The 23,237-nt window shown below is 45.6% G+C and overlaps 1 protein-coding gene across 2 annotated transcripts in view; it reads right to left on the bottom strand.

Annotated features, from left to right (window-relative positions):
* Positions 1–23,237, bottom strand: part of SSH1 (slingshot protein phosphatase 1) — a 188,242-nt gene that overhangs the window by 55,949 nt on the left and 109,056 nt on the right. For both annotated transcript variants that reach the window (XM_082273831.1, XM_082273832.1), the window contains 3 exons: positions 14,836–14,882; positions 11,774–11,920; positions 3,309–3,509 (listed from right to left, as the gene is read on the bottom strand). In XM_082273831.1, the coding sequence (XP_082129957.1) occupies positions 3,309–3,509; positions 11,774–11,920; positions 14,836–14,882 (395 nt within the window). The remainder of the gene's footprint in view (positions 1–3,308; positions 3,510–11,773; positions 11,921–14,835; positions 14,883–23,237) is intronic.

The following is a 23,237-nucleotide window of genomic DNA, read 5'->3' as shown; positions in this document are numbered from 1 at the left end:
GACAGAACTCCTTTGCCAGATACCGCAGTTCTCTGTGCAGCTGCAGAAAGGCTCATCTTTACCCACCCCATCCCCTTTCTCAGAAGCCTAAAGCAGAGAGGAGGGCAGAAGTCCTCCTACCAGGGGCAGACTGGCAACTTTCAGCCCAGGGGGCAAGTACAAACCAGAGGCCCATGGTTCAGCGACTCAGCCCCCCCCCCCTTCCCACTCTCCCTCTTTCTGTCCTCATCCTGACCCCAATTCCACGCTAAAGCTCTGCTCCAGGTACTCTCTACTCACCCCCAGGCTAAATCCGAGTTCCCAACCTAGCCAGCAGGGGGCGGTGTGGGGAGCTGGGACAGCTCGGTTGGGGCTGGCCAGGGGAGGACAGTCTCCAGTGGGGCATGGAACCGGCCTCTGCTCAGACACAGTTTACATCATCCATGCTGGGGGGGTCTGGGCTTTGTCCTGGTCTTCATCCTGCACTCAGTAGGTCAGTGGCAGAGACTTTTCACTTCTCTTCACCAAGAATCCTTTAGGTATGTCTGTGGCAGAAGCAGTGCAGTCTTTTTACAGGACATCAGAGTGGCCCAGGGGGATATTGCGCCCCTGCCCCAGTCCTCCCCTGCCTCCTACAGATCCTGCACCTCTCTGTACAGCCGCACCACAACCTTTTGTCTCTGCACCCCCCCCCCGGGTCTCAGCATTCAGCAGACTCTGGAAGCTGACTCCAACCCTCCTCTGTTCCTCCTGCAGACCCTGTACTTTAATTCTTCCCAGATCCACCTGAATCATCTTCCTAGCAGCAGCACAAGGTAAGGGGTGCATTGTGATGTAAGGAAGGACGGGTGACTCTTGACTTTTGATGGTGGGGGGGAGCTCTTGACATCTCATGTAAGGGTGTAAGGGGGCGGGGGGTGCTCTGGACATCTTATCTTACAGATATAACCGGCCCTTTAAGGGCAACCCTAATGCTGATGTGGCCCGCGATGAAACTGAGTTCAACACCCCTGGCCTAGGCTATAAGAAGATTGCCAAGACCCTAAAACTGAGCTGCAGCACGGTGGCCAAAACGATACAGCGGTTTAACAGGACAGGTTCCACTCTGAACAGGCCTCGCCATGGTTGACCAAAGAAGCTGAGTGCACAAGCTCAGCTTCATATCCAGAAGTTGTCTTTGGGAAATAGACATATGAGTGCTGCCAGCATTGCTGGAGAGGTAAAAGGGTCAGCCTGTCAGTGCTCAGACCATACACCGCACACTGCATTAAAATGGTCTGCATGGCTGTCTTCCCACAAGGAAGCCTCTTCTAAAGATGATGCACAAGAAAGCCCGCAAACAGTTTGCTGAAGACAAGCAGACTTTAGCCCCGTACACACGTACCGATTGTCGGCCGAACGATCGGCCGTATTTTGTCCAGGGCTGTCGTGTCTGTTGAAAACTGCAAAAGACTACACACTAATTTTGTCGGCCAACAATAGCCGACTGCAGAAGTGATGTCATGTGATGGTTAACTTTCCTGGTCTTTTTTTCTTTTCTGAGCATGCCCAGTCTTGCAAATTTGCTGATTGTCGGCCGAATTCTGTACTGACTGGCGAACAATCGGCCGTTCTGGTGTTGGCCAACAAAAATTTTAATGCTTGCACGACAGATTCTTTTCGGCCGAAAGTGCACTGTCGGCTGTATCATACTAACAAGCCTACAATCGGCCGCCGGCCGAATCTTTACGGCCAAAAATCGGTACGTGTGTACGGGCCTTAAGGATATGGATTACTGGAACCATGTCTTGTGGTCTGATGAGACCAAGATTAACTTATTTGGTTCAGATGGTGTCAAGCATGTGTGGCGGCAACCAGGTGAGGAGTACAAAGACAATGAGCTACAGTTAATTGAGGGAACCATGAATGCCAACATGTACTGTGACATACTGAAGCGGAGCATGATCTCCTCCCTTCAGGGACTTGACCGCAGGGCATTATTCCAGCATAACAACCCCAAACACACCTCCAAGACGACCACTGCCTTGCTAAAGAAGCTGAGGGTAAAGGTGACGGACTGCCTAAGCATGTCTCCAGACAAACCTTTTTGAACATCAATGGGGTATCCTCAAATAGAAGGTGGAGGAAGGTCTCTTAACATCCCCGAGCTCCATGATGTCGTCATGGAGGAGTGGAAGAGGACTCCAGTGACAACCTGTGAAGCTCTGGTGAAATCCATGCCCATGAGGGTTAAGGCAGTGCTGGAAAATAATGGTGGCCACACAGAATATTGACACTTTGGGCCCAATTTGGAAACTTTTCACTTAGGGGTGTACTCATTTTTGTTGCCAGCGGTTAAGACAATAATGGCTACGTATTGCGTTATTTTGAGGGGACAGCACATTTACACTGTTCTACAAGCGGTACACTCACTACTTTACATTGTAGCAAAGTGTCATTTCCTCAGTGTTGTCACATTTAAGATATATTAAAATAGTTACAAAAAATGTGAGGGGTGTGCTCTCTTTTGTGAGATACTGTATATAAATGCAATGCAATATGGCTACCTGGAGGTGTTCTGTAGAGATGATGTATAGAATGCTGATAAAAATGTAATTTCCTGCTTGAGTGATTGGCTTACTGATTTTCCCAGAAGATAGTCAGATTCAGAAGAAAATACAAATCAGATTTTGAGCATCACTTGCAACAAAAATGTAATTTTTGGTGAGATACTCCCAAAGGGAAATCACATCTAAAAGGGATGCAGACGCTGCCAAATTCCTCATTACAGACCTGCATGTGCAGCAACTGATTGTGAACTATGAAACCACTTCTATACACAGAGTCACTCTGCACATGGACACAGAAAAAAAGCAGCAATTTCTTTAGAAAAAAAGTCAGGAATCTGCAACTAAGTTTTTAAAAAATCCCTGCAATGTACATAGTGCAGACTACTGGGAAAATCAGTGAGCCAATCACGCAAGCAAAAAATTACACTTCTGGGGGGCGTGCTGTACACCATCTCTGTACAGAACACCTCAAGGTAGCCATATTGCATTGCATTTTACAGAAAATTACAGAACTGCAGATTGAAAATCAAAGGTACTTTTTAATATTATTAAATTACAATAAGACGTGCTTCGCAATTGTATATGCTATATTTTTTTTCCCCACACAAAAGTGGAGTTGCCCTATAGGTCAGCGACTCCAGAGCTTGGCCTATCATGGCTGTGGAGGGGGAAGGGTAATAATAATAATAACAGTTGTACTCTTTAGCAGCAGTGATGGCAAACAATATGAGATTAAATATCCTGTTCCAACCTTTCTTCTAGGAAATTATGGTACGTTACCTGGCATCAAGGATTCCCTCATACTCCAAGAGCTGACGCATGAAACCAGCATTTGGCCTTGCGACACTGCGCCTTTGTTTGACATAACTATATGCATTCTCCATGGACCAGCCATACTCTTTCATGGCATAAGCAATGACTGTAGAAGCTGAGCGGCTAACTCCCATTTTACAGTGCACCAGACATTTGGAATTATTTTTCCTATAGATATAAAATACCAAGAGAAAATCACATTACAGCATTTTCAGGTCTCTTATAGTAACACCAGACAGTTCTCATTTGCCCATGCATATGTACAAGCTGGTACCAAATAAAAATATCCATATGCAGTTTCTTTCGCTTAGTATTTTGAGTCTACAATTTCATGCAGAAAGTGGTTAAGAAAACCAGAAACACACAGGTGAACCTAGACCAAAAAAAAAAAAAAATAAATAAAAACATCCATTTCTACAAACCTTCCAGGACGGCAACACATGAGAGAGGAGAGGCTCCATCCTACAGAAAACACAATCAGTTCACAGCTGTTAAAAGGCCCCACCCTTCCCTTTGTCCCTCAGTTGTAAAAAAAAAAATTGTTCTCCAACCGATTCACAAGGGATGTACAATCACTTAGGTACTTACCACCTATTGTTTACATTCTTTCCTCACCCTTTTAACAGGGCGGGAAGTAGGCCTGCCGTCCTGGAAGGTTCGTAGAAACACTGTTACCGGTAAGTCTAACGGACGGTTTCCTCCTCTCACCTTCCAGTACGGCAACACATGAGAGGATAATAAAGTAACCACATGCCTACCTTAGAGTGGGACCACTGCCTGCAAGATCTTCCTGCCAAATGCCAGGCTTGCAGCGTGTTTTACCCCCACTCCATTAGGAGTGATGCATTGCAGATATCTTGAAACAAGAGGCTGATCAGCAGGTTTGTCCCTCCAAAGTCTCTGCCTTCTCTGCTTCAGATGCAGGACCTATCTGGAGTGGAACTTTGAAGATGAAATCCGAAAAACCTGTGAAATCAGTAGGTTAGCAAGATTGACTGTCTAAATCATCTAGCAATCGTAATCTATCCTGTCTGTACCCCTTCTTAGGGGCACTGTCAGGACTAATCCAAGACTTGTTCGGTGAAACAAAGATGCTACTTTGATTAACAAGTGGGATCTGGCTTAAAGACTACTCTGTTCAGGAGCATGATTTAACAGGAGGCTCCCTGACAGACACCCCTTGCAGGTCCCCTTTAAATTACTATTTATTAGGGATGCACCGAAATGAAATTCTTGGCCGAAGCCAAATAATAATGAAATGCTTGGCCGAAGGCCGAATACCGAATGCGGTGTTTCGCATTTTTTCCATTTATTTTGCCAATTTTTTGTCCTCTCGTGTCTCTCTCTCTCTCTTGTCCTCATGTCTTTCTCTCTCTCTCTCATGTCTCTCTCTCTCTTGTCCTCTCATGTCTCTCTCTCCCTAAATGTTACTGTAGGGAATGGGATTCAGTGCACACTGCAGCCTTGTACCATAGGGTTAATGTTAGTGACACTGTAGGGATTGGGAAGGATGCTGGGAATGGAAATCAGGAAGCATGCAGGCAGCCTTGTAAATTTTAATTGCAGATACAGGGCACTGGGCAGGTCAGGGTTAATATGGTAACATCAATTACTTAGTGACAGTCAGTCAGTGTCAGTGTGGACTCGATCAGATTATTCAGTGACAGACAGTCTCTCATAGTGGTGGTAGTAGGAGGCTGGAGGTGGACTAGCAGGAGCCTGGAAAGGAGCACAGCCGCATACATACATTACTCACTCGTGCACCACAGCCCGCCCCACACATTCAGTGAGTCTTACTCTCCTCCCTAGTTTTTTCAATGGCACATTCAGGGAGCCAATCACGCCGCGATTAGCTGCACAGCGAACCAATCACGGCGTGATTGGCTCCCTGAATGTGCCATTGAAAAAAACTAGGGCGGAGAGTAAGACTCACTGAATGTGTGGGGCGGGCTGCAGTGCACGGGTGAGTAATGTATGTATGCTCACCGCTGAAGTGTCCCGGCTTTCCCTGCCTAACACGGAAGTCTGTGAGTCCTCCTGTCCTCCTCCGAGTCCCTTCCTCCTGCCTATGTAAATATCGTGACCTCGGCGATATGAATATCGCCTACGGCCACAGAACGATAGTCGATATCATATCGACCATCGTTCAGCCCTATTGTTCGGCACAAATTTATTCGGCCTTTTTACTTATTCGGCCGAACACCGAAAGTGCTTTTTTTGCTATTTTCGGCCGAATAATGTTCGGTTGCCGAACATTCGGTGCATCCCTACTATTTATCTTTCATAGTGATGGGTAAAGGGAAGCCCGCTTAAGGAAAATAGATTAAGGTAGGGTTATTACCTGGGCTCAGAAACTGGACTGGTAAGTACCTAAAGTACAACAAACCTATGACATCCCTCACAACAGAATGTTGGCATGTCAGTTGTGAAAAATGCTCTATATACCAGAAAACTCCTTATACACCTGCCGGCAAATGCAATAAAATTAAGCGGAAAGGAGTTTGTTAAAAGAATGCTTTTAACCATATTGTAGCGATCAGGTGTCCTACCTGATGCCTGGAACCATAATCCACTCCCTATAGATCTGTCCACAAATATAATAAAATTAAGTGGAAAGGAGCTAGGTAAAATAATGTTTTTAACCATATCTTAGAGATCAGGTGTCCTACCTGATGTCTGGAACCATAATCCACTTCAATACCATTGGGTGCCTTTTGGTAATGATGATGGATACATTAAGGAGATCCCTACTTCAGAGTAAGTCCATAGCAGACGCAGAACACTCACATTGGCTTACTGCAACCAGTTATGCTAAGCGAGTGATACATATAGAATTGTAAACCTATTGACTTGGGTATACGGGTCAGATAAATTCTGATACCGCATCTTTAGGCCACAATACCTCTATGAACAAAGTTCTTAAAGGGAAGAGGAGGATATTTTATAACCCTCTTCTAGTGTCCTTCAACCTTACCAGGTTTTAAACAGGCAGACTGCCTCTGGTATGCCTGAATGTAAGGGACTGCGTATTCTGACATCTGACGTTTCTGCAGCCAGAACTCCTGGCCCTTCCATGTCCCTGGGAAAATAAGGTCTGCAATAAAAGTGATAAATGTATAACTAACATCACAAATACAGAAGATCACAGATTGTTTGTTACTGACGCACAGCACCAGAAAATAGATGCAGACAGAGGACATCAGAATAGACAACAATGTTGTGTATTTCTGAAGTGCAGCTAGATAGACCAACCCAGAAAAGACACAACAAACGTCATAGTTGTGTATTTTAAAAGTGCAAAAGGCTAGGGCTATTTAATATAAATAGGAAGACATAAACCGTCTTCGCTGTTGAGTATTCAGATGAGCAGCCAAATGTAAAAAGACAAAGACACAAAAACATCCATGTTTTGTATTTCTGAAGTGTAGCAAGATCAGCAATAAAATCAATATAAAGACAGAAAGGACACGCACTCCCGTGCTGTGTATTGCTGATGCCTGACAAGGTACCTTCATATAACAAAAATTAACAGAAAAGATACAAACTCCAAAGTTTGTGCATTTCTGATAAGCAACAAGGTATAATTATATGTCAGAAAGACACTAGACTTCCATGTCGAGCATTTCTGATTGTCAACAAGGTACAGTCATAACAGAGGACCCCAACAATGTCAATGTTGTGTGTTTCCAATTAGCAACAAGGTATAGTCATATAGCGCAAATACACAGCTAACGTCAATGTTGCGTATATCTGATTAGCAACAGGGTACAGTCATAAGATCAACAAAAAAAAGTCGCTAACAAAACTTAAATGCTGTGCATTTTTTTTTTTTATAAAAGGTTAATAAAAATTTTAAAAGTTGTGCATCTAGATTAGTAACAATGCAGACATAACAGAAATGTCACTAGCCATCTTTAATGGTGTGTATTTCTGAATAGTAACATGTTATGGGCATGTAGCAGAAAACTTACAAACAAAATTTAATGTTTATGGAACTTGATTAGTAACAGTGTAGTCATCACAGAAATGTCACTAGCCATCTTTAAGACCCCGTTCACACTGGGGCGACCTGTCAGGCGACCTGGTCGCCTGCCATAGAGAAGCTGTGGACCCGTTCTAATAGAAGCGACACAAGTCGCTCCGACTTAGAAAAAGGGTCCGGAGCTTCTTTGGGGCGACCTGGAGCAACCTGCATTGACTTCAATGTTATGAAGTCCTTGCCAGCCGCTCCGAGGTTGCAGTGCGAGCTGCGCACCGCGACCTGTGAGGTCGCCCCGGCAAGTAGCGTCGCCCCAGTGTGAACGGGGTCTAATGGTGTGCATTAATGCTGTGCATTTCTGAATAGTAACAGGATATAGCCATGTAACAGAAATGTTACTAACAAAATTTCAAAGTTTGTGCAACTTGATTAGTAACATGTAACAGAAATGCTACCAACCCTTTAAAGTTGTGCACTTTGATTAGTACCAGTGTAGTCATAGCAGAAATGACACTGGGAACCTTTGTGCATTTCTGACTTAGCAGCCCGGGTACAGCCATGTAACCAACAGAAATGTTACTAACAACAATGTAGTGCATTTCTAATGTACAGAAGAATAAGGTATAATAGAAAGACACCCCCAAATTTCAATGTGGTGTATTTCTAGTAAGCAAAAGAGTCATATAGCCAAAATAAACAGAATGGGACACAAAAACTTCAATATTGTGTATTTCTGATGCTCAACAAGGCACAGTCAACCCAAAAAAGACAGACAACTTATGGTTGCGTATTTCTGATGAGCAGTAAAACAACCAGAAAAAAAACAAAACTTCCACATTGTCTGGTCTGACTGCATCTCAGAAATACACAAAGTCAGAGTCATGGTGAATCCAACTAAAAAATAGTCAGCAGAGGGCAAGCTTTATATAGGCATAGCTTTGATTCTAGATACTAAACCTTCCTCCACCAGAGGAGAAAGAACCAGGGTAGTACCAAATAATTGGAAGTCTACGGTGGGTGCATACACCACAGTAGTAGTAGCTGTTACCCTACCACTGTATGAGTAGGTGTAGTTAGCCCACACACAAGTGGGAATCCAAGTCTCCCAGGATCTAAGGTCTTAACGAAATGAACATAGACCTGGAGATCAATTAAGTCAGCCTCAGGAAGAGGTGGACACAATTTTAGCTTGGAGGCAGACACGTGAAGACCTTAACAAGCAAACATTAAAAGGTTAATATATGTAGCTCTATTGCAGAAAACAATGGTTCTAGTTCATCAAGGGGTGGGCAGTAGCCCAAACCACCAGGGGTCCCAATTAACTCTTACACACTAACCGATCTAACAGCAGTGTAAGGAGGAAACAATAGATTGGAGCTTGTTAAGTGGTTACACATAGCATGTTAAACATAGCAAGCAACTCCAAAAGAAAAAGTTCCCCAAGGGTACCCCTTACTGTGTCTTTCCACCATAAGTGGAGAAATTTTAGGATGCGAGATTTTAAGAGCAAGACAACTCTAAATGAACCATCTTGGAGATACATACCAGAATCACAGCAGCTGGCCTAATATATTCAGATTATCTGGTGTGCATTGCTGACCAGGGAAAAATATCTGTGGTTTTACTCATGTAATCTCCAGGTTCCTGAAAACCAGCTTTCATTCCAATCGATTAACCCTTTAGACATGTCTAACTTGTTCAGTGGCAGAAATAGCCTGTAAAAGACTGTGTCTAACAGGTGTCACCCCGTCACTAGATTTACCCTTATTGATGTGCAATAGGGTTTATAGTGAGAGACTGGCAACTTAATGTTGCAATAACCACAGCATCTCCTGATTAAAAAGGAAGCTGTGGACATTGGTCTAGCTGAAGCTTCTGGGTTACTTGTTACCAGGCCTAAGGGAAAATATAGTAGTACCCTCATTAAGGGAGGGAGTACTATGACAAACCCAAGAGACCACCTGGCTGCTATAAGGGATACTGCTGCTAAGCTCCGAAGGCAAAGGGAAGTACACACCACTGTTGTCTTCCCCCTTTACCACAGCCACAGGGCTTGTTTTTCTATCCTCGTAATCACATGGAGGATAGCAGCAAAAATCACCCCTTCACAAGTTGCTGTCCCAACTGGGGGGCTGCAAAGTTAGGCTGTGTGCAGCAGCATACACACCTTCTGGTATCCCACCTTATTTGAAAAGGTGGGGGACTAGCAGACAGCCTTTCTCCTCTTCTGCTGTCCTAAGGTATTCTGACATTTTCTGAACTCCCCTCAGAAAAGGCCCCCAATTTGCTTTGCCTGCAGCCAACTGTACCGTCTTCCCCTCCTCCTTCTGCATGAGGTGGGTTCAGACAGCGTTCACACTCTTAGCAGCCTTCTGGCTCTTAGTAGCTGAAGGGCCTATTCTTTTGCGCCACTATGCGGGTCCGGCATCTCCTTACACCCTCCCAGGTCGCGCTGTGCATGCTCGGAGTCTTCCCTGTTCAGACGGGAAGTTCCAGGATGTGGCTTGGAGCACACCGAGTCCTCCCCTCATCCCTGCTGATGTTATGCGGCTGGCCTTTTACAGCATGGTGCCCACTGTTTGCAGGGGAGGACAGGAGGAGACCCGAGCTGCTGAGTGGGGCAACCAGCGGAGGGACCACCACGACGTGTCCAACTTCCCTGCGCCACAAAAGGCGACCTGTGAGAAGCCTAAAAGGCATGCAGGTAGAGTGCGGCCCTCACCGGCATTCCTGAACGTGCCTCACAGGAGTACCATCTGACTCTCTAGGTCTTGCTGTAGGAGAAACACAATCAATACTGAGGGACAAGGAGAAGGGTGGGGCCTTTTAACAGCTGTGAACTGATTGTGTTTCATGTAGGGTGGATCCTCTCATCTCTCTCATGTGTTTCTGTCCTTGAAGGTGAGAGGAGAAAAAGAAGGAATCATTCTGTAATCCCCCCCAATAGGTAAAAATCATAGACTTTAAAATAGGCTAAAACAGTGGGGAAAATATTTAAATATTACGGATTTATCTACTATAAAAGTAGCAGAATTGTTAAATGCAGCATTATAATTCGGTGAAATTGTTGAATTAAAAAAAAAAAAAAAAAAAAGGGGGACTATTGACTTTAGCATTTATTAATGCGTCTAAAGGGTTTTTTTTGTCATCATAACCAGAGGCTAAGAATTATGTGCATAGAATCATCTATGACAAAGTTAAAAGCACCATTGGAGGAAAGTAGTCCCAGGTCTTGAAGAGGGGAGATCGATGGTATAACTCCTAAAAGTAGAATGCATGTTTTGACCTATGTTATACATAGGTTAACTCCAGAGGTGAAGAGTATAGTGAGCACAGTAGTAGTGAAATAGAGTATAATAAATATATAATATATATATACACATACATATATACTGTGCATATATATTGTATATATTCCTTGGGAACCCAGAGCTTAAAATTATGCATATATGGTGTACTTGGACTTTCACACTGGAACTTTCTATTAAATGTTTTTAATATTTTGTCATAAGATAATTGCACATTGTATTGATGTATTGATCAGTTTATGTGCAGCACGTGGAATTTCTGCTCATTTCAGTACTTATTTTATATAAAGTTCTATATAGTATAGTTATTGGATTATCACATGTTCCTTAAGTGATTCTAAAGGAGGAAAAAAAAAAAAACAAAAAACAAAGTTATACTTACCTGCTATGTGTAATGGTTTTGGCTCCTCCTACCTGCTGAGTGCCCCCAATAGCAAGCCTCTTGCTATGGGGGCCCCTCGAGCAGGCTCACTCCTAAGCCGTGTTGTGTCCATTCACACACACACAAGCATGGCTTGGCCCTGGCCCCCCCCCCCCCACTCTCTCCTCATTGGCTAACTGGCTCTGATTGACAGCAGTGGGAGACAATGGCTCCTCCTGCTGTGGAAGTCAATGAGGATTGCTGAAACAAGATAAGGGCTCAGGTAAGTATAAGGGGGGCTGCACTCAGGAGGTGTTTTCCCCTAATGCATAAAATGCATTAAAGGTTAAAAACAAAAACGCTGAACTTTTAGAACTGATTTAAAATGATATGGCTAGCAGATTTTTCCAGTGGCATACACATACAGTGGAACATTTTGTATTTTATTTCCAGCATGATGGATATTTGTATAGATTCATTGATTTTTTTTTTTTTTTTTAGTATTGAAGATCAGCGCTGCTCTCATCTCTACAATATTTAAATATAGATTTGGGAACATGTCAGTGCTGGCTAGCTGCTAAGCGGTTTATTATTAGACTGTTCACTATTATTTTGGTTGATGGTAGAGTGAGAGTTTTTTTGCACTTCTTCTATATGTGCATAGAACTTATTGTTAATAGAGCTATAGTTTCTAGAACAACATTTACAGTACATGCATTGTTTGTTCTATGCGCAAGTGTGAAGTACTTGTGATAATACCCCATGAGAGAAAACCAATACCAACTTTGCTTTGTTAATGAAGTTATAGGCATCATTCCAATGGGACAGCAGGTCAGTACTCTCCTCATCATAAACACGAATGTTGTGATAGGCAAAAAGGCCAGGAAAGAAGTTGTCTATTTCTCTGGTCACATTAAGTATGTAGCCAATTCTGGGGAAAAAAAAAAAAAACATTAAAAATATGAACAAAGTAAGCATACATAAGGTTATACAAAAAAAAAAAAAAAAAAAAAAAAAATGTAGAAATCCGGCTCTTACCCACTGCATTACATGCTGCCCGAGTACAATAAAAATAAAAAATTGCACTGGTCAAGTCCAAGCATTGTAGGATTTTCTACAATCAATAGCCAGACTTCAAATATGTGCGCATGTGAAACACATCAAAGCATCCTTTCAAAAACCACTGAAGCCAACCATTGTTCCGAATAAAATAAATTAGTGCTTGGATGTAATCAGTGCAGGTTTTATTAATATTTGTATTATACATTACTCAAAAAAAATAAAGGAACACATTGAAAACACATCAGATTTCAATGGGGAAACTATATGCTGCACATCTATACTGATATGGAATGGATAATGTCTTAGGAACGAATGGATGCCACATTGTTTTAATAGAAATGAAAATTATCAACCTACAGTGGGCTGAATTCAAAGACACCCCGAAAATCAAAGTGAAAACATGATGCAGCAGGGCAAGTCTATTTTGCTGAAATTTCATTGTAGCAACTCACTCAAAATGGTACTTAGTAGTTTGTATAGCCATCATGTGCTTGTATGCATGCCTGACAACGTCGGGGCATGCTCCTAATGAGACGACGGATGGTGTCCTGGGGTATTTCCTCCCAGATCTGGACCAGGGCATCACTGAGCTCCTAAACAGATTGAGGTGCAACCTGGCAGCATCCGTTAGACCAAAACATAACATCCTAGAGCTGTTCTATTGGATTTAGGTCAGACAAGCTTGGGGGCCATGTAATTGTATCAATTCCTTCATCCTCTAGAGACTGGCTGCATACTCCCGCCATTCTCTAGAGCTTTGTTTCAAGCTCATAAGCTCCCTCTCCTGGGTTGGAAATCCTCCATGCCGCCCTCCGTAGCATCTTGATTTCCCATATGGGAAACACTTTGATTATGGAAAGGTACAGTACATTTACCAACATAGAGGCAGCCCGGGTATATTTGAAAGATTGTGGTCGCCCTGGTTGGACACGCCTGGGCTGAGTCCCGGGGAACTTGTAATGTCCAAACTACTGAAATAGCTTTGGGGTATGTAGGACATGTTATGTTTTAGTTATGTTGGCGGTGAACCGTTCATCCCCTTTTGTATTGCTGGCGGGTGGGTATATGATGTGTGACATGTGATATCAAGTTCATGACATTTTGATAGTTTCTGGGGGCACAGGGATAAATATGCTATGTACCATTTGATGTAGGCTGCTGCTTTGTCTGTACATTTGAAAGTGTGTTTGTTTTTTGTTCAATAAAAACTTTTTGGATGTAAACAAGAAAAAAAAAAAAAGCACAGGGCGCCAGTGGCGGACCTGCCAATTCTGGTGTTCAATGACAAATGCCAAACGAGCTCCATGGTGCCGGGCAGTGAGGACAGGGCCCACTAGCCACCCTCATAGTCTGTTTCTGATTCTTTGGTCAAAGACATTTACACCAGTGGCCTGCTGGAGGTCATTTTGTAGGTCTCTGAATTGCTCATCCTGTTCCTCTTTGCACAAAAGAGCATATAAAGGGGCCTGCTGAGGGTTAACCACTTCTGGACTAGGCCTTTTTCGGACACTTGTTTACAAGGCTTACCTATAGGTAGTATAACTATTTCCTAAACGTGCAACGTTTAGGAGATATTTACTGTAAGTGCAAGCCAGAGTTTAAACATTCCTAAATGTTCCTGACTGCTTATAAATGCTACTAAAATGCTCCAAACTGCTTTCTTCATTTACTGTAAAAACACTAATAAAATGCCAATATTAGCAATTATCATCCAGCGTTTTTTTCTAGCTTTTTTTGAGCCTATGAAATACGCTAGTGTGCATGGTGCCTTAAGTCCCGTACACACGCGTCGAAAATCGGCTGGGAATTTTCGTCCGACGACCGATCTGCCGATTTTCGGCTTGTTAGTATGATGCTTCCGACAACCGACTCCGACTTTTTGGCCGAAAAAAATCTGGTGTGCAGGCTATAAAAATTTTTGTCCGCCGTCAAAACACGTCCTATTTTCGTGCAGTCAGTACAGATTTCGACAGGGAAAAATCTAATGAGCAAGACTGGGCATGCTCAGAGAAGAAAGAACACAAAGAAAGCAAACCAACACATGACATCACTTCTGAAGTAGAATTCTGTCGGGTGAGAAAATTTGTGTGCAGTCTAGGCACATTCCAACCAACAAAACACAACTCTGGACAAAAGACGGACGATCGGTCGGCCGATAATCGTTGCGTGTGTACTAGGCTTAAGACTTAAACCCTAAAATCTCAGCTTAATGCTGGCATAACTTGTAAATTATGCCCTAAAACAAATTAAACCCCACTCTACATTCTGCCTCATTCAACACTGGCTGCCTCTGGGACAAAAGCGCGCAGGTCCTCTTTCAAAATCACAACTCTTCGATGCCATTGTGGCCGTTGAACAATTAATTCTATCCTGCCTAAACAATATCTGGGCAGATAATTATTAGGAGGGGAAATCTGGTCAAAAAACAAGCCCTCTTTGCAGATAATATACATGTGAATGGGCACCTAGAAAATGACAGGACAGTGTGAGATAAAAGACTGGCTTACAACAGCAGGTAACAAAACAGCTCAATTTTAGCTATGCAATAAAAAATTTAAAAGTAAAGACTTTTGCTTTGTACTGAGACCCATTTTACTTCTATATCAGCATCTATATTATAATAAATTATTTATTGGTGAGCTAGTGATAAAAAACATATAAAAGCAAGCATGCAGTGAATACTGACATAAATGAGATTACTGCAGTTCTAACACAAATGCTTCTAATGCAGCAAAAAAGCAGGCACCATAGTAAGTTAACAGTCTAGGAAAGCAAGAAACTCACCCTGCCTTGTTGAGTTCCTCTAGGTTTGATGCATTCCATTCTGATCCCTAAAAATATAAGAAAAATATTGCTGAAATCAGGAGTAGACATTTCTCCATATACATTGTTCAAAAAAATTTAAGGAACACTTATTATTCAGAAAATAGCATCAAGTCAATTAAACTCCTGGGATATTGATCTGGTCAGTTAAGTAGCAGAGGGGTTGTTATTCAGTTTCAGTTGCTTTGGTGTTAATGAAATTAACAACAGGTGCACTAGATGTGCAACAATGAGACAACCTCCAAAAACAGGAATAGTTTTACAGGTGGAGGCACTGGCATTTTTTCCCTACTGATCTTTTCTGACTTTTTCACTAGTTTTGCATTTGGCTAGGGTCAGTGTCACTACTGGTAGCATGAGGTAATACATGAACTCTATAGTGATTGCACAGCCAGTATCTGCTCCTTTGTGCAAGGATAACAGGAGGAGTACTGCTAGAACCCTACAAAATGACCCCCAGCAGGCCACTGGTGTGAGTGTCTCTGACCAAACAATCAGAAACAGACTTCATGAGGGTGGCCTGAGGTCTTCTAGTGGGCCCTATGCTCACTGCCCGGCAACGTGGAGCTCAAGTGGCATTTGTTATTGAACACCAGAATTGGCAGGTATGCCACTAGTGTCCTGTGCTTTTCACAGATGAGAGCAGGTTCACCCTGAGCACATGTGACAGACGTGAAAGGCTCTGGAGAAGCTGCGGAGAATGTTATGCTGCCTGTAACATTGTTCAGCATTACCTGTTTGGTGGTGGGTCAGTGATGGTATGGGGAGGCCGATCCATGGAGGAACGCACAGACCTCTATTTACAGGCTAGACAATGTGCCATTAGGCACCAGGATGAAATCCTTGAACCCACTGACAGATCCTACGCTGGTGCAGTGGGTCCTGGGTTCCTCCAGGTGCACGACAATGCCCGGCCTCATGTGGCGAGAGTATGGAGCCAGTTCCTGGAGGATTAGGGAATACCATTGAATGCCCCCAGGCTCGCCTGACCTAAATCCCTTAAGGGACATTAGGTTTTGGTCAATCTGACGGCGCCAGGTTTCACCTTAGTCTGTTAAGTGATGCCCTGGTCAAAATTTGGGAGGCAATACCCCAGGACACTATCCATCACCTCATTAAGAGCATCTCCCGACGTCATCAGGCATGCATACAAGCACATGGGGGGCCATACAAACTGCTGAGTACCATTTTGAATTGCTGCAATGACATTTCAGAAAAATGGACTAGCCTGCTACATCACTTTTTCACTTTGATTTCAGCAAGCTGTAGGTTGATCATTTTTATTTCCATCAACCAATGTGGCATCCTTTCTTTCCTAACACATTACCCAGTCCATATCCATATAGATATAAAGCATATTTTTCCCCCATTGAGATCTGATGTGTTTTCAAAGTGTTCCTTTAATTTTTTTTTTTGATCAGTGTAGTTTCCGAATGAAGAAGGCAAGTCTACACAACAAATACAAAATATCCTGTGCTATGGCTACAAAACCCTTTTAACCCTTTAATATAGGGGGAATATCCTGAGCATCTAAATTCCATTCAGATGGTACTGAATAAAGATTACAAAATAAATCTAGTTCATGACTGATCGCTGCTTTATTTAAGGCCACTCTATTAAAAAATGTTCTACAGCTTAAGCTCATCTCTAGGCTTGATCGTTTTTTACCAAGGAGATCTAACAGGCACCCTTTTTATTCACCAGCAATTGGGACTTATTTTCCTTTCCTTTTTTTTTTTTAATAAACTTAAAAAAAAAAGTCACTTTTTGTTAAGGTTGTAATAATGGGATTTTTGTACTTGACCCAAAAAAAAAACCTGAAAAAGAACAAGCTTTGTCCCCCCTTTCTGGGTACCCCCAAAAGAAATATTTCGCAGATCTCCTTGATGCTCACCAAAGAAGTCCACGGGGCCAGAAACCAGTGAAGATGTCCCCCGCCCACCCCAATAATGGGTGAGGGCAGACCCTCATGCTGAAGGAGTTTTGTCTGCTGGTACCGGGAAGCTAGCTCTAAGCTTACCAGACCAAGGTTGCTTGGAACCTCCCGGCGAAGATTTAAGAGATCCACTTCCCTTATTCTCCATCCCAGAAGCACAAAATAATTTTCTATGGGCTGAGGAGGGCCCCCGTCTGCGGCGAGGCTCCTTTCCTTGACTGTGGCAGGAAGGTACTCTTCCCTCCCCTGATATCCTTAACGATGTCACCTTGGGTAGTCCCAAACAAGCAAATGCCTTGAAAGGGCAGATCAATGAGAGCTTTGTAAGAGGCTTGTTCTGCGGACCAATTCTTAAGCCACAGCATGTGCCTAATCACCACCATGTACTTAAGTAGAGAGAAACAACCGCACTCCAGTTTGAAAGTATGAAGTATTAAAATCTGTTTATTGAAAATCCAAGATCCAAACGATAAAAACAGTCCATAGTGACAGAGACAGGGGATGAAGACAGTTGACGCGTTTCACGAAATTACATTCGCTTAGTCATAACCCTTTGGTGTTCCCTTATGCATCATAAACCATAGATATGTAAAAATTTGATTTTTTTTTAACCGTAAAATCCTTTTCTTTGAAGTTCATTTACCGTAAAATCCTTTTCTCTGAAGTTCATTGACAGAAGCAGTCTCTGATCTTCATTTCAGTAAGCTAAGTTACTACGCCGTGACCTGGAGGGGAAACCTCTTCCTCCTGCCTTTGCGGAGCTGAAGGACCAGCTGGTGCAGGGGCTGCAATTTGTTTGCAATGCCGCGCTAGATACTGCTCCCATATTGGGCTGAACTGTCGGTTTGGGCAGTGGTCCTCGGGCGTATACTGACTATCATGTATGATGATAGATCTTCCTAGAAGTCGCTTTAAGCAGAGTAGGAATTACTGAAGCAGACACCCCTGTCCTTCAGCACCTGCCTTTCAACAGCCAAGCCGTCAAAGCCAACGACCGTAAAGCAGGATGGAAGATTGGCCCCTGAGACAGTAAATCCTCCCTGAGAGTAAAGCCCCGTACACACGTACCGAATGTCGGCCGAACGATTGGCCGTCTTTTGTCCGGTGCTGTCCTGTCGGTTGAAAAGTGCTAAAGACTGCACACGAATTTTGTCGGCCAACAACAGCCGACTGCAGAAGAGATGTCATGTGATGGTTAACTTTCCGTGTTTTTTTTCTTCTCTGAGCCTGCCCAGTCTTGCTAATCTGCTGTTTGTCGGCCGAATTCTGTACTGACTGGCGAACAATCGGCCGTTCTGGTGACGGCCAACAAAAATTTGAAAGTCTGCACGCCAGATTCTGTTCGGCCAAAAAGTCGCAGTCGGTTGTCGGAAGCATCATACTAACAAGCCGACAATCGGCAGATGGGATGTTGGCCAACAATTTACGGCCAACAATCTGTGCGTGTGTACGGGCCTTTAGTCTCCAAGGAGCGTCTGCGACTAGCTTGACCAGGTCGGCGTACCAAGCTTGCCGAGGCCAGTCCAGAGCCACAAGAATGACCAGAATCCCTTCCATCTCTATGCTGCGAATAAGTCTTGGTAACAACTTGAGAGGGGGAAAGGCATACATCGGCTGATACTGACCAAATGGGGCCACCAGCGCGTCTGCGGCGTCTGCCAGAGGGTCCCGGGAGCGGGCCACAAACCTCTGCACTTTCCTGTTGATCCAAGACGCCAACAGATCTACATCTGGAGTGCCCCAACAAAGGCACAACTGCAGGACCACCTCTGGATGGAGAGACCATTCCCGCATCCAAGGCCTGTGGGCTGAGGTAGTCCGCCTGCCAATTTTCCACTCCTGGAATGTGAACAGCGGAGAGAGCTGTAACAAAGCGTTCTGGCCTTTGAAGGATGCCCGCCACTTCCAAGGCTGCAAGGACACTTTTGGTGCCCCCTTGGTGATTGACATAAGCCACGGCCATGGCATTGTCAAATTGAATGCGCATTGGACAACCCTGCAGATACTCGGTCCAGTGGACTAGGCAAAGCCTGATCGCTCTCAGCTCCAGAACATTCATCGGTAACCTGGATTATTCCAGGGACCAGACTCATTGAGCAGACAACCTGCCGAGAACCCCTCCCCACCAGGACAGACTGGCATCCGTGGTGACAATTGTCCAATATACAGGGAGGAAGGATTTCCCTAGCTTGAGCATCGGGGACCGCAGCCACCATATCAGGGATTACCGGGTCATCTGGCTCAGCTGCAACTGATTGTCTAGGGAATTTGGATTCTTGTTCCATTTGAGAAGGATTTCCTTCTGGAGGATCCTTGTGTAGAATTGAGTGAACGAGACCGCCTCAAAGGACGACGCCATCAGCCCCAGAACTCTCATACAGATCCGAAGGGACGACCATTTGTTGGACGGCAACAGCTGAACCACGGTCTGGAGTTTTTCCGGATGAAGAATCACCCTGGCTGAGGACGAGTCCAAAGTCAAGCCCAGATAGTCCAGTCCCATGGAAGGGACCAAGGACGACTTCTGAAGGTTCAGAATCCACCCAAACTCCTCCAGAGTTCTCATGGTGATTTCCAAATTTGTTTCCAGCACCGTGGGAGACTCCGCACGTAGAAGAAGATCATCCTGGAAACCCAGGACCAATATCCCCCGCTGTCGCAACAGCGCCAGGGTGGGAGCCAGCACCTTGAAGAAGACCCAAGGAGCAGAGGCGAGACCAAAGGGTAACGCCACAAACTGATAGTGATCCTCTCCCACAGCAAAACAGATAAACCGTTTGTGTCCTGTACATACTGGGATGTGAAGGTAGGCATCTTTGATGTCTATGGAAGCCAGGAAATCCCCCTGATGTAGGGAAGTCACCACCATGCAAACTCACTCCATCTTGAATTTTTGAACTCACACGAAGAAATTCAGTGGCAACAGGTCCAGGATCGGACGCATCTTGCCTTCCTTCCTAGGGACCTTATCCGGGAAAGCCACAGGTCCGGGAACCGGCAAAAACATCCCCCCACCCCAGATACAGGTGAGGGCGCACCTTCAGGCCAAAGTGGCCTTGTCCTCAGGTCTGAAGAAAACGGAATTTTTGTAAAATCTTACCTGTAAAATTCCTTTCCTCCGACAGTCGCCGCCCACTTCATATTCATCACCAATGGGGGTTATGTCCTTTATTCCGTAGGAGTAGCTAGGCAATAGAATATGTTAGTACAAAGACTTTTAACATATCCCACCCCCAGGGGGTGGTCCCCTCAGTACATAACCCTCCACTTCCTGTATCCAACTCAGTTTCAGTGGAATAGCAGTAGAGAGTACATCAAAACCCCAAAAGAGGGGCGGGGGCGGCGACTGTCGGAGGACTCAGAGAAAGGAATTTTACAGGTAAGATTTTACAAAAATTCCGTTTTCTCTTACGTCCTCCGACAGTCGCCGCCCACTTCATATTCATCACCAATGGGGATGTCCCAAAGCAGTGTAAACATGAGGGGTGGGAAGAACACAGCCGCGCCCAAGGCAACGCCGTCTCCCCATCAGAGAAAGGAACCTTACCAAAGGAAGGAAACCAGTTGGGCATAAGAACAAAACACTCGCTCAACAGGAGCAAGAAAACCCAGGGAAAAAACAAAAAATCCCAAAAAGCCAAAGAACCCGTAACAAGGGCTCTAGGGAACTGCCGCACTAAGAACCTTGCGGCCAAAGGAAGCATCAGCCGATGCCTGAACATCTACTCTGTAGAATATCGTGAAAGTGTGTACGGTCGACCAAGTCGCCGCCTCACACACCTGGGCCACAGAGGCCCCATGACGACAGGCCCAAGACGTACTCAGAGATCTGGTAGAGTGCGCCTTCACAGGTACAGGGGGAACTTTCCCCCTCAAAGCATAGGCCTGATCAATGGTCCGTCTGATCCATTTGGCGATTGTAGAAGCCGACGCCGCCATGCCCTTCCGAGGACCTCCCGGAAGGACAAACAAGGCATCCGACTTGCGAGAAGACTCAGTCGATGTGAAATAGACTCTAATCGCCCGGACAACATCCAAGGAGTGAAGCAACACCTCCGTCGGATGCTTTGGCTTCGCGCAAAGCGAAGGTTTGACAATGTCCACATTGAGATGAAAGTCCGAAACCCTTTTTGGAAGAAAAGAAGGGTTAGGTCGCAAGACCACCTTGTCCAAATGCACAACCAGACACGGAGACTTGTAGGACAAGGCTGCCAGCCCCGACACTCGTCGAGTCGAGGTGATAGCCACCAAAAAGGCGACCTTCTTGGATAACAAAGACAGCGAGATCTCCCTGAACCTTTCAAAAGGAGCACGCTGCAACACTGATAGAACTAGATTCAAGTCCCAAGGGGTAAGAGGTTCCCTCCTAGGAGGGATCAGATGACGTACCCCCCGCACAAAAGTGCTAACCAAAGAATCAGATGCCACAGGCCGTCGAAAAAGAACGGCCAAAGCAGACACCTGACCCTTGATCGTGGCCAGCGCCAGACGCTGGTCAACACCCGTCTGAAGGAAGGGCAACACCCTAGACACCGAATAAGTGTCAGGAGAGAAACCCCTGGATACGCACCAGGCAAAATACACCTTCCAAGTACGGTAATAAACCTTCCCCGAGGAAGACTTCCTCGCATTTATTAAGGTGTGAATGAACTCAGGGGAAAGACCCCTGTTCTTCAGGACCTCGGTTTTAACAGCCAGGCCGTCAAGGCCAGCGACTGTAAAGCAGGATGGAAGATCGGTCCTTGCGACAGAAGATCTTCTCGAAGAGGCAGACGCCACGGGGCGTCGATTGCCAGATTTACGAGGTCTGCGTCCCAGGACCGGCGAGGCCAGTCCGGTGCCACAAGAATCACCGTGGTCGGTTCCGCGAAGGAACCTGGACAGCAATTGAATCGGCGGGAACGCATACATCAGTTGGTACTGATGCCACGGGGCAACCAACGCGTCCGACGCGTCTGCCCGAGGATCGCACTCCTTGCCACGAACCGTGGTACTTTGTAGTTCAGACGAGACGCGAACAGGTCTACCTCCGGAAGACCCCACCTCGCGCACAACATCTGGAAGACAGCCGGGTGAAGGGACCATTCTCCCTGGTCCAGGGTTCGACGGCTCAGATAATCCGCCTGCCAAATTTTCACCCCCGGAATGTGACCTGCCGATATTGCCGGGACATGCGTCTCGGCCCAAGACAGAATCGCGGCCACTTCTCGAGCCGCCCGGGCACTCCTGGAGCCCCCTTGGTGATTGATGTAAGTCACCGCCGTGGCATTGTCCGTCTGCACCCGAACCGGGTAGCCGTGAAGATTGTCCGTCCAACGACGAAGACAGAGGAGTATCGCTCGCAGTTCCAGAACGTTGATCGGAAAGGAGGATTCCTCCGTCGACCAAACACCCTGGGTGGACAGAACGCCCAGAACACCACCCCAGCCCGACAGGCTGGCGTCCGTGGTGATCACTGTCCACGAAAGGGGACGAAAAGACTTGCCCCCCGATACTGAGGGGGATAGAAGCCACCACAGAAGATCCCTTCTGGTCTGAGAACTCAATGACATCTGGAGATCCAGAGACTGCGGACGCCCGTCCCACCTGGACAATATCTCCGCTTGGAGATACCGCGTGTGAAACTGGGCGAAGGGAAATCGCCTCGAAAGCCGAGACCATCAATCCCAGACACCGCATGCACGTCCGAATGGACGAAGATGGAACGTCCCTGAGGGACCTGACTGCCTCCTGAAGAGCTGCGAGTTTTTCTTCAGGCAGGAAGACCTACGCCTGGACAGAGTCCAGAATCATACCCAGGTAAGAAATCCGAACCGATGGGCACAATGTCGACTTTGGAAAATTGATCGTCCAACCAAACTCCTGCAGAGTCTGCAACGTGACGGACAGATCCTTCTCCAGACTCTGGCTGGTCGCAGACCGAACCAGAATATCGTCCAGATACCCCAGAACCGAAATGCCCTGGGCCCTCAACAAAGCCAGAACCGGTGCCAGCACTCTGGTGAACACCCTTGGAGCAGAGGCGAGACCAAAAGGCAACGCCACAAATCGGTAATGATCTTCCGCTATGGCGAATCGAAGGTACCACTGGTGACCCTGGAAAATCGGGATGTGAAGATACGCATCTTGCAAGTCGATGGAAGCCATGAACTCCCCCGGAACCAGGGCAGCCACCACCGACCGCAGGGATTCCATGCGGAACTTGCGCACCCGCACAAGGCGGTACAGCGCCTTCAAGTCCAGAATCGGACGCACCTTGCCCTCCTTCCTGGGCACGGTGAGCAGATTGGAATAGAACCCCCGAAATCTGTCCCGATGAGACACCGGGACCACCACTCCCTGAGCCCTCAGGTCCTGCACCGCTAGATGCAGGTCCCGCAAACGCTCCGGGGATAACAGAAGACTTGAGGGAAAAAATCTGCTCTCC

Source organism: Pelophylax lessonae (assembly GCF_965119305.1).
Source record: "Pelophylax lessonae genome assembly, chromosome: 1".
NCBI lineage: Eukaryota > Metazoa > Chordata > Amphibia > Anura > Ranidae > Pelophylax > Pelophylax lessonae.
Note: the sequence above shows the minus strand (reverse complement) of the source record. Positions and strands in the feature narration are given on the sequence as shown.